General features: G+C 36.7%; 2 protein-coding genes across 9 annotated transcripts; one reads left to right on the forward strand and one right to left on the reverse strand.

The window, feature by feature from the left end:
• The first annotated feature begins 588 nt into the window (after positions 1-588).
• Positions 589-3,648, forward strand: LOC145608631 (uncharacterized). Its single transcript, XM_081664243.1, has 2 exons — positions 589-2,944; positions 3,084-3,648. The coding sequence occupies exons 1-2, from the start codon at positions 640-642 to the stop codon at positions 3,464-3,466; spliced, it is 2,688 nt and encodes an 895-aa protein (XP_081520369.1). The 5' UTR covers positions 589-639; the 3' UTR covers positions 3,467-3,648.
• A 240-nt stretch (positions 3,649-3,888) lies between these two features.
• LOC145608282 (uncharacterized) lies at positions 3,889-10,765 on the reverse strand. 8 transcript variants are annotated; one of them, XM_081663897.1, is made up of 10 exons: positions 10,491-10,763; positions 8,570-8,624; positions 7,445-8,200; positions 7,058-7,346; positions 6,686-6,895; positions 6,372-6,545; positions 5,742-5,933; positions 5,542-5,655; positions 4,976-5,280; positions 3,889-4,438 (listed from the first exon to the last, which is right to left on the reverse strand). In XM_081663897.1, the coding sequence occupies exons 3-10, from the start codon at positions 8,158-8,160 to the stop codon at positions 4,384-4,386; spliced, it is 2,055 nt and encodes a 684-aa protein (XP_081520023.1). In that variant the 5' UTR covers positions 8,161-8,200; positions 8,570-8,624; positions 10,491-10,763; the 3' UTR covers positions 3,889-4,383. The 8 variants fall into 8 exon arrangements, with proteins under 8 accessions (XP_081520023.1, XP_081520025.1, XP_081520024.1 ...); XM_081663899.1 differs by lacking the exon at positions 10,491-10,763 and adding an exon at positions 10,055-10,307; XM_081663898.1 differs by lacking the exon at positions 10,491-10,763 and adding an exon at positions 9,287-9,580.
• Positions 10,766-11,797: the final 1,032 nt, after the last annotated feature.

Below are 11,797 nucleotides of genomic sequence, written 5' to 3' on the forward strand. Positions count from 1 at the left end.
CACTGTTAGAATAGAAGAGAGTTTAATATAGCACTAATTTTTAATTTATTTTTGTTTTTCTCTCCCACTTACAATTCTTCTTCTTAAGGGTCTGTTCTGATTAACTGAACTGAGCAGAACTAAACTGAATATTTTATGAGAGAAGGAAATTAAAAACTGAACTGAGCTGAATGAAAATAATATGAAGAGAACATACCCTAAAACTATGCATAACCTTATTTGTTACAACTTGCAATTATATACAAGTAGAACAACCGAGTGAAAATAATATGAAGAGAACAGACCCTAAAAGTATGCAAAAACTTATTTGTTACAACTTGCAATTATATACAAGTTGAACAACCGAGTAATCTCTATACTTTGGCCAAACTTTAGTATTTTTTTGAAAGAATGAGTAATCTCTATATTTTGGCCAAACTCTAAACATGTCACATGTGCTAGCATTTTGTCAATACTCGATACATTCTCCAAAGTCCTTAAAAAAATGTCACACAGTAGTAGACATTGGACCCATCAATACCTCTCTTGACTTTACACTCCCTCCTAAAACAAATTTCAACATTTTATCTACCTCTCCTACTACTATAACCAAACCAAACACTTGCTGCCAAGCTCACTCATTTCACTCACTACCCTCCAATGGCTACCTTCTTCTGCAACTTCATCACTATTTTCAACCTCTTCATCACCATTTTCTCTCTCCTCTTCACCATCATTAACTCCTCTTCAACATCCTCTGAATCTGACATTCTTCTCTCTTTCAAATCCACCATTAAAGACCCTTCCAATTTCCTTGCTTCTTGGTCCAATACTTCACTTACTCATTATTGCAATTGGACTGGCATCATTTGCTCCAATAATAATCCCTCTGTTACTTCAATCAATCTTCAAAGTTTCAATCTTTCTGGTGAACTTTCCCCTGTAATCTGTAAACTTCCTAGTCTTTCTTCCCTTAATCTTGCTGATAATCTCTTTAATCAACCAATCCCACTTCACTTTTCTGACTGTGATTCTTTGGTAAGCCTTAATCTTAGCAGTAATCTCATTTGGGGTACTATCCCAGAACAGATATCTCAGTTTTCTTCTTTGGAAGAGATTGATTTTAGCAAGAATCATATTGAGGGTAAAATCCCAGAAAATATTGGGTTGTTAAAAAAGTTGCAAGTTCTTAACTTTGGTAACAATTTACTCTCTGGTAATCTTCCTGGTGTTTTTGGGAACTTCACTAATCTTGTTTTTCTTGATTTGTCTGAGAATCCCTTTTTGGTGAGTAAGATTCCTAGTGAAATTGGTAATCTGAAAAAGCTTGAGCAGATTTTTCTGCAAAATTCTGGGTTTTTTGGGGATTTTCCTGAAACCTTTTTGGGATTAAGTACCTTAAAAGTGCTTGATCTTTCTCAAAATAATCTAACAGGTGAGCTTCCCAAGAAACTTGGTGCTTCATTTGTAAATTTGGTGTCTTTTGATGTTTCAGTAAACAAGCTTAGTGGGTCATTTCCAAATGAAATATGTAGTGGAAAAACCCTAACAAGCCTTAGTCTTCACACTAATCACTTTACTGGGTTATTGCCTGAAAGTGTCAACCAATGCATTAATCTTGAAAGATTTCAAGTGCAGAACAATGGGTTTTCTGGAAATTTCCCAAATGGCTTATGGTCATTGCCTAAGATTATGCTAATTAGAGGTGAAAACAATAGATTTTCTGGTGAAATTCCTGAGATTATATCAACTGCTGTCAAATTAGAGCAAGTTCAGATTGATAATAACAATTTTACTGGTAGTATTCCTAAGGGTCTTGGATCAGTAAAGAGTTTGTACAGATTTTCTGCTTCAAATAACCATTTATTTGGTGGACTTCCTCATAATTTTTGTGATTCTCCTGTTATGAGCATTATAAACCTTTCTCAGAATTTGCTTTCTGGTAAAATTCCTGAGGTGAAGAAGTGTAGGAAGCTTGTATCATTGTCTCTTGCTGATAACAGTTTCGTTGGCGAAATCCCACATTCTCTTGGGGAACTACCTGTGTTAACTTACCTTGATCTTTCTGGTAATAATCTCACTGGTTCAATCCCAGAAGAGCTTCAGAACTTGAAGCTGGCATTGTTCAATGTTTCCTATAATCGATTGTCGGGGAGGGTACCTTTCTTGTTAGTAACAGGCCTTCCTGCATCATATTTGCAAGGAAATCCAGGTCTTTGTGGTCCGGGGTTGCCTAAATCTTGTTCAGATGAAGGGGGAAAGCACCGGAATGCCGGTCTTTCTAGAATGAATTATGCTCTTGTATCTGTAGCTCTAGCAATTGCTATGATCATGGCTGTTTTTGCACTTTTCTTGATTCATCGTCGTGCTAAAAACAAGTCCGAAATGGGTGTTTGGCATTCGGTTTTCTTCTATCCTTTGAGGATTTCTGAGCAGGATTTGGTTATGTCAATCAATGAGAAAACTGCAGTAGGCAGTGGTGGAACTTTTGGGACAGTTCATATCATAAGCTTACTAAGTAGTGAGCTTATTGCTGTGAAAAAGCTAGTGAATTCTGGTAACCAATCAACAAAATCTTTGAAAGGCGAAATCAAAACATTAGCTAAGATCAGGCATAAGAACATTGTCAAAATCCTTGGTTTTTGCTGTACAGAAGACTCGATCTTTCTCATATACGAGTACATGTCAAAGGGAAGCTTAGGTGATATCCTAGGCAAGCCGAACTTACAAATACAATGGAATGTTAGGTTGAGAATTGCCATTGGAGTTGCTCAAGGATTAGCATACCTTCACAATGATTATTCTCCTCATCTACTGCACAGAGATGTGAAATCAGCCAATATCCTTTTGGATGCTGATTTCGAGCCTAAGATTACAGACTTCGCTCTTGACAGGATTGTAGGTGATTCTTTGTTTCAGTCTACTTTGGCCTTTGAATCTCCATTTACATGTCATGTTGCACCAGGTAATCACACTAATCATGTTAAATTTAGTTTCCAAGTATGTCTTAGTTTTAAACTCACAAATTGTAGTATTGACTGTTAGAGAGCTGCTTGAATTAATGAACTTTGCACATTATGCTCATTATACTGCTTGTTTTGTAGAATGTAAATACAGCAAAAAAGCGACTGAACAAATGGATGTGTACAGTTTCGGAGTGGTGCTGTTAGAATTAGTAACTGGAAGGCAAGCACCAGGATTAATAGATTCAGAAGAATCATCACTCGATATTGTGAAGTGGGTTCGAAGGAAGATCAACATAGCTAACGGGTCTGATCATGTTCTTGACCCTAGAATATCAGTTACCTCCAAAGAAGAGATGCTTGGAGCTTTAGACCTCGGTATACAATGCACTAGTGTAATGCCTGAAAAAAGGCCATCAATGGCTGATGTTGTAAGGGCCCTTCAAAGTCTTGGCTCGAAATCTAGCTCTCGACGTCTACCATTTACCTCATCCTCCTCCAATGATGGTTCACTTCCAGTTTGAGAAATTAACAGCAGCTATGACTAAGTGTCAAATCTTTAGTAATGTTATGTAAATCGAGCTCGATTTACTTGCTGCTTTCTTTAGTACTTCTTGCTAAGCTAGCTCCTCACTTTTCTGATTTTGGAGGGGTGCTCTGTATGAGCTTGTACCTATAGTAGTATATACCGGTTTACAATTTTTTGATGGGTTTGAATACAAGTTATAGTCATACGTATGCTGCAGGCTCTACTTAGAAAGAACATTAAATGGGAATTTATAATCGGGATGATAAAAAGAACATATATGTTGTACATGAAAAAAGAACATTAATCGGGATTACACAAATAATCTTAAGTGTAACAAGTGCAATTTTTATTAGTTTCGCGAATTCCCTTGATACATGATTAATAAATAAATCAAAGGAACTTTCAAACAATACAACTCACATTATATAACAATCAACTTGGTTTAACTTGATACATCTCAGAGCTTCTAAGTACATGTGTATCAAAATCAGTTTTAGACCAAAGCCCTCTTCTTAGAAAGCTCCCAATTATAACGACATCTTGATGCATTCGGCAACCGAAACCGGCAGAGGACAAGTATCATGACCACAATCCATCACCCATCGATCAATACAAGTCTTGTGGAACATAAGATGACATGACACTAATCTTACAACTCGATTATTTGCATAATAATCCGACTCCTCTTCTTGTCGTGCCACTTCTTGATCATTATCATTCGATCTCTTCCTCTTCTTCCCCTTATTTTTCACCCCTTCGAGACAAATAGCACACGTAAAACCCTCACCCTCCGTATGCCTTATTACCTCCATTGCGCGCCGTGGTTGAGGTTGTTGCTCCCGATAATCAACCCAAGTGATCAACCGCTCTTTGTTACGTGACATACAATGTCTCTCAATATTGTTCACAATTTCATACACAGCATAAGTCCCGCACACTTTTTTCGAAGTAGCAATGTGTTGTAGCACTGCATTAGGGTTAGGGTGAGAGAGAGTCCATTTCACAAGTCCAAAGGAGGTTCCATCCCAAAACCATATGGCAATAGGAGGAGTAGCTCCTTAGCCTTATAAAGTATTTAATTCTCTCTTCTTCAACCAATGTGGGACACTTACATGTGGTGACACTTGAGAGGTTTATTCTTCAACACGTATGGTACGAAAATCTCCATATCTTTACAATTTTTTGACAAAATCTGCGCTGCAGCTTCGAGTAATGATCAAAACACCAAGACGAGCTAACAAAAACTAATTGATTCCAATATAACTTCTCTTTACCGAATTTCCCAGGTAAATTTATTTCCTTTACAAGAAAGTAAAGCTAGAATGCTTCTAAACTTACAGTGTAACATACATTATATGTTGCAGATACAGAACTTTTTAGCTTCTATCATTTCAGATCATTACATTACATTACGTATATAACTAAAAATGAAAAGAAAAAGGAGGGGTGGACATAAAACACCAATAGAATCTACAAAGACCAAACTTCGCGGAGAAGCTCATACCTTGAGTTCCCTCCGCAGCCTGTTGGTTCCATAGATGTCAGACCTGCTTTCCTATTTTGCATTGTACGAGGTGATGATTGATCGATGAAGGATGTGAGTGGGGAATCTAGGTCGTCTAATTCTTCATCACTCATATAACCTTTCTTCTGTACCATAGATGCATTCCTTTCAATTTGAGGTTTGCCTCCAGCCTCTGCTACTTTCTCTGAAACATCACCCGATGATGGAAGGAAGTATGAAACAACAGGAGCTGCATATGGGAAGCTTCCAAAAGCATCTCCAGCTACTTTTCGCTCCACGCAACTCTGCACATGACAAATGGTAACAGACTAACAGGTGATTTACATGGTTTCATAAAATATTTCCTATAAAGCTTGTTATAAACGACATTCCATCCGTTCTTAATAAAGAGGCTAGCTTTGCCATAAAAACTTTCCCAGCTATTCAAGGACACATTGTTATGGTAGTGAATTGCTGTTTTAAAATTTTAAAAAATGATTCAGTTGCTTAAATATATCTCATATCATCCAATGCGATCTACTACTAAGAAACGGAGGAAGTTTTACCTCAGTGTTCAGTGCCTCTAACACTTCTCCAGGCACTGGATCTGGACAAAACTCATCTGGAGTGAAGTAGCACAGGATCCGTTTAATCACACCCAGATTAATCGAAGGGCAAACCTGCAAATGTAAAATAAATCAGGTTTGATAAACAAAATGATGGTATAAATTTCATGTAGTATGTCATGAGTGTACTGAAATTGTACCTCATTCCTAATTGAGCGGTCCATAAGCATATCTTTCGGAAGCATCAAGAGGTCACTCAATTCATTAAGAAGGAAAAAACACTTAGTTTGTGTAGTTTGGGGATCATCATTGTAGGTTTCAGTATCATCATTTGAGACGGAGTCCGTCTCCATGCCAAGCTGATTAGAAAACCACCTAGACCAATTGCCAACCTGGAAAAAAATAATATCAGCCAAATATTTACAACAACTGGAGAATTTTCTCAAAATAATACGAAGTAGGTGCAAACTCTTTCTGGGATGAACAATTGACAATTTGACATCCTAGTAATTGTAACCTAATGCTATCATCTCTAAGCCATAATACAATATCAAATACAAAGTAATGCTCACTTTCGGAAATAAGTGAACTGTAAGAATTTTAGGCCAAATTTATGATATATAATAAACAGACACATTCGTCTTTTTCTAAATAGATAAGTTTCATTGGAAGAAAATAAATTTTGGTGCTTAGAGATTATATTAATGAATTAATCATTTGATCATATACATATTGCTACAAAAATAATTATTCTGAGCACAAAAAATGATCCTAAAACATCACTTTTTCCGACAAGCAAAGTAAAGATAAGAGTTGAATGTGAAGCATACAGTATTCTTTAGTTGTGCACCAGCACCAAAGCTAAAGTCTCCTGCTGGAATGGGTAGAACTCTTGAGTCTACTATAGGATCTGAAACTGGATCGGTGGGAATCTGATGTGCAGATTCCCTTAATATGGCATTGAACATAGCCACATCTAACCTTCCAACACATTGTTCCATCACCTATTCAATAACCCAAGAACAAAATCTTGCTTAGCAAACAAAAACAATTAAAGATAAGAACACTAGAATATATCTCATGAGATGCAGTAAAGGAGAAGAAACAAAGCAACAAGCAAAGATGATGTGCATTAATCACATACCATCCTTGCCAATACTGGCAGACAACCACATTCATGCCCTGCAGCACGAACAGGACAAAGCCTCTCGAAAGCACCCTGGAATGCATTTCTCCATAGTTCAATGGAGAAAGTTCCTTGCTGCTGATCTCCCAAGGAGGGACCTAACAGTTTTCCAATTTTCTTTTGGCTGATCAGGTCCTCAACAGGCGTTTGCATATTTGGTGTTAGTGCCTAGATGAAGAAAAAAAAAAAAAAATGAAATTCGGGTGATCATTAAATTACTGCTAACTGTCCCATAATATAGAAAAGAAAATACAATTCTCAAATTTATTGCACATGCAAAATATACTCATAATCCAGAAAGTTAAAGAGCTAAGCCAATAGTTTAACTACCTGCCACCACACTGACTCGACAACCCTAGAGAAGATCCACGACTCTATCTTTCCTAAAGCAGAAGTGAAAGTACTGGTCTCTTCCCAATCTTCAAACAGCTGGGTAATATTATTTACTTGATTCCCATTAGAATGTCCTTTCAATTTCAAAGAGAAAGCATTTCCCTCGCTACCTTTTCTACTACCATTTGATGCACCAAACCGTGCTGGGCTTGTTTGGCTAGAGATGCCAAATACTTGAGAAATAATTTCCCTCAGAACAACAGTGTTTGAGAGCCAAAAGGTTAACCTTGAGCATCATAAATGAAAATTTTCATCAGAATAGAAGTTAATATGACAAACAAAAATATCCTCAATTACGCAGAGAATCCACATTTCAGCACTCACCTTGCAACATCATTTCCGCAAGTTCTGCTAACCAATATAAGCCCTGAAACAGTATTTTTAGCAATTGTTGCTCTCTTACTTCGAGTCCAATGTTTGCATGCATGTATATAAAGCCTAGAAAGTCGTCTAGCAGGTGTATGTACTTTGTGAGCGGAGCTACCATGCTCTGGTATCACAGAATAGAGTGAAACCTCAAGAGCAGCAACCACTCTAAGCTCATCCTCTAATTTCTCGATCCTATTTTCCATGACATCAGCTTTCTGTTTCAAGGCTGCTCTTTGCGGCTCTGAGAATGCATTTCCATCAAGCCCAACAGAATCATCATCACTTCTTATACTTTTTATGTCACTTGAGGCCTCATCAAATATTTCTTGGTTTGTTTCCTCAATAGGCTTATCCTCAGTTCCTTCAGAACATTCAGATGACGAATCTTTTGGAGCTACTTTAGAGCCACCAGATTTCATGGCCTCTCTTGGTGAGGAACGAGCTTGCTTTATACCCGAGTTACTCTTTTCATGAGTAACCCTCGCCTTTGATACACCCTTGTTCGGAATTTTCTTGGAAACATTTGAAGCTCCTATTTTCACATCATCAGCAGCCTGGATATCATCCTGAGAAGATGTTGAACCTTTTAAAGATTCATAATCCGAATCATCTCCCTTCTTACCCAACTCACTGGAACAATCCTCTAGATTGTCATCCTTGTCTCCAGTCATGGAATCCTGCCCTTTAGGACCTTGACCTGCATCCCCTGACCTGTATGCATCATCCACATAATGTATAACCACATTTTCATAAACTTCAGGGGCCTCTGCACCCACATTTGTATCACTTAAAGCACTATTAGACGCTGGCTTGGCACGTGAAGCCTTAGATTGAGATTCTTTTGCATTTGATGGTTTACGGACATTCTCTTGAACCGGTTTACTCTCTCTTCTAGGTGTTCTCACAGATGGTTTAGTTTGGACGTTTTTTTGAACCCTTTTCTTCTCTGCCTCCCTCATATTGTATCACCTTACCTCACTCGTTCAGTAGTATATACAGAAATATTGTGCAATCAAAATATGCTTTAAAAGATCCTTGGAATAACAAGGGCAATTCCAGATACAAAAGAAGGTTTTGCACCTTTATAGTAGATTATCAGCTGATTCTTCTGGCACAAGTCAGGTGTAAATTTAATCTGCAAAAGAGGAATAACTTATGATCAGCCTATAAACTCAGAAGGTTGAAAAAAGGCATGAAATGCACCAACTAAATATTCACGTACTAGCTATTAATAGACGCAACGATGCACAGGACATAATATCATCAAGACAAAAGAACCACATAGAAAAAAAAAAGTCAGAAATTTCCTAACATGGCGCAAAGCTGTGAAGCTGTGCTTAATCAAAATGAGCATTATAAACGATCGATTTCTAAAGACAGCAAAGAGAATATACTCAGCAAAGTTCGGGACGCTACATTGTCAAAAAAGAAACTTGATAAAGGTGGAGGTAAACCAAATGAATCCAACCACAGAAGATGAAAGATAGAAAAGGACAAACATATGAAAATGCTAAACTTGTGGTCTTATGGAACAACTTCCTCTAGTCCCCCACAAAAGGGAATGTTTTCTTCACTAAAACAATATCAAACTTTTACCACATTCAAAACAAGTCATAAGATATACAAAGTACAAACAACATGTGTTTAAAGCCCTTGGTTCCTACAAAGTGCATAGCAAGATTGCAATAAAAGTAACTATCAAGTTTCGACATCATGACTCGAAAAAGAGACTACTCGATGAACTACTATTCTTTTCAAATAACTTATGAATAATGATATGTAAGCAAAGATTAGCACCATTGGACTAAACTCTAAACCTCCCTCGCACCTCGGATTTGTGATGCATTTGCTAATTACTCTATACTAACCTCTAAACAATCATTTCGCCTTAAAAAGAAAAAGATCAAAACAAAGAAAAAGCAAAAGTACAATAAAAATTCTCTTAATCATAAATCTTAATCATAAATCCTAATTTTTTTAATTAATTAAAATAGGGAAAAGATTGTAGTAAGAAGAACATGATTTCATTTTTTTTTAAGAAAATCACTTTTAAAAGTAAAAGAGGAAACTTCATCAAATCTGGAAAGCGATTGGTCTCTAAATGCAGACTGATATTTTAATTGCCATTTGAACCACCAAAAAAAAAGGGGCAAAAAAAAAAAAAAAAAAAAAAAAAAAGAAAAAAAAAGACAACAACAACCGACGACTATGAAACTACACTAACCAGTTCGAATTGACACTTCAACAACCAAAAACTTAATGTTTTCATAATCAAATGTAGAATTGCTTAATCGAGTAACTAATCAGATGAACAATTCATTAAATGCATTGCACTTTGTTAAGATCAAGTATGATTTTTGAGTTTACGAAAACATTTGAACTCTGTTCTATTCGACTTATTTTGACTAAACTTTATCGAGTATTGTAAACTCGAAATCCAAACACACACATGATCCATTCTATAAAAAATAACAAAGAAAGAAAATCCCAAGCATAAAACATTGAATCAAACACATTACAATCATACAATAAATAAATGAATAGATAAATAAATAAACAATTTACCAGAATTCAAAATGAGAAGTGAGAAAAGCAAAGAAGATGAACCCAAATTGTCCAAAAGTTTTTTTTTCACCTAAGAAAACACAAATTTATACAAAAAAAAAAAAAAAAAAAAAAAAAAAACACCCAACAACAACAACAACAACAAATGAGAGGGAAAGGTATCAGATTAGGACATATAATTAAGCATAAAACGTAAAATTCAAGAATTAAGATTATTTTTTACAAAAAAAATGCAGAACCCAGGAAAATAGAAGCAGGTTGAAGAGTAGTCAAATCAAGAACAGATAGAAAAAGCGACAATACAACAATGATAGAAATAAAAGGATGAAGAAAATTACAGTATAAATTAAATTTTAGGGGGGGGGGGGGGGGGGTCACTTTCTAAAAACAGGAAAGAGAAATAATTGGGATTAGCAGCATTTATGGTTTTAAGTACCTCGATTTGAGTGAAATGAGAAAGAAAGAAAGAAAGAAAGAAAGAAAGAGAGCACGTTTTCCTTGAAACTTCTGGGTTTGAAGGAAAGTTACTAAATTTGACAGTAGTAGAAGAAGAAGAAGGTGTGGCAGTGAAAATGGAAGAGTTGTGGGGATTATTAATTAATTTAAAAGTGTAACTGAATTTTTTAAGAGAGAGAATTAGTGGGGGCCGAGGAGGTTACAATTGGATATTCATGGAGGTGTGCCCGGGAAATTGGTGTCGGTGTAGGAATAATATATGATTGTCTATTCACCCTCTTGTTGCCCCCTTCTTCTATATCTTTTCACTTTTTCAGGGTTGTAATTAAAGATGGCTGTGGATTGTGTCGGACTAATGTGTGTGTTAAGTTCACGTGTTTTGGGAGTATCTAGGTTCGGTTAAAGAGTTGTGTGTCGGGCTAGGACGTGCCAAGATTGGACCAGGCTAAAGGTGGAAATGGGTTGGGTTGACATGAGGACTAGCTAAGCACATCACGAAGATGATCCGAACTGGCACCAGCCCATCATAAGTCCGGTGCAGGCGTGCAGCATGAAAGGCACGCATGGGCTTCACTTTCAATTTTTCAAATGTTGGCAAGAATCAGGCACAAGAATGATAGGTCGATCCACATTTGTTATCTTCTTATTCTTTATTACCAATTTACTAAAAAAAAATTAAAATTACTTCGTTTAAATTGATAGGTGGCCCGCTCATATACGCCATGTAGGACGGCTGGACGGGTTGTGCATGAGCTCCATTTATAAAAAATCGGCATGACACGACTAATTATTAGGGTTTACAACAAATGAACCAACCATGCACAATCTATGAACCCAAGCTCCAAGAAGTCATAATAAAGTGTCTCATCAAATACAATAATTCATTAGCACGTCAATCACTTTAAAATGATCCGGCCGACCAACCATGCATTGATGCAAAATCTATGAGCCCAATTGTCCAAGTTGTCACCTCACCTCATGGCTAGCTATAAATTAAATGAACCGTCTCAAATTAAGGTAAAGGTGATCAACATTGGCCCAACCCGCTAGCCCACCCCAAAAATAGGGCGGGTTTGAGCAAGCATTAAAACGCACTCTTAGTTAAAAGTCTGAACCCGACACAAAAAAAACCCGAAAAAGCCCGTTTTGACTCGAGAAGCCCGCTACTTTTTGCAGATTTAGGCACGAGAAAGTGTGTTAAGGCCAGACCCGGCTCGGCTCGAATTTTAATCACCTCTAGATTAAGGCTCTGTTAATACACTTGAAAATCTCATACTATTTTACTTC

This window comes from Chenopodium album, chromosome 23 (assembly GCF_948465745.1).
Source record: "Chenopodium album chromosome 23, dcCheAlbu1.1, whole genome shotgun sequence".
NCBI lineage: Eukaryota > Viridiplantae > Streptophyta > Magnoliopsida > Caryophyllales > Amaranthaceae > Chenopodium > Chenopodium album.

Coding starts and splice junctions, on each gene's coding strand:
- LOC145608631 (XM_081664243.1), top strand. CDS start 640: ATGGCTACCTTCTTCTGCAACTTCATCACTATTTTCAACCTCTTCATC. Junction 2,945..3,083: donor TACATGTCATGTTGCACCAG/GTAATCACACTA, acceptor CTTGTTTTGTAG/AATGTAAATACAGCAAAAAA.
- LOC145608282 (XM_081663892.1), bottom strand. CDS start 8,448: ATGAGGGAGGCAGAGAAGAAAAGGGTTCAAAAAAACGTCCAAACTAAA. Junction 6,896..7,057: donor TCGAGTCAGTGTGGTGGCAG/GTAGTTAAACTA, acceptor TTCTTCATCTAG/GCACTAACACCAAATATGCA. Junction 5,281..5,541: donor TAGAGGCACTGAACACTGAG/GTAAAACTTCCT, acceptor TGTCATGTGCAG/AGTTGCGTGGAGCGAAAAGT.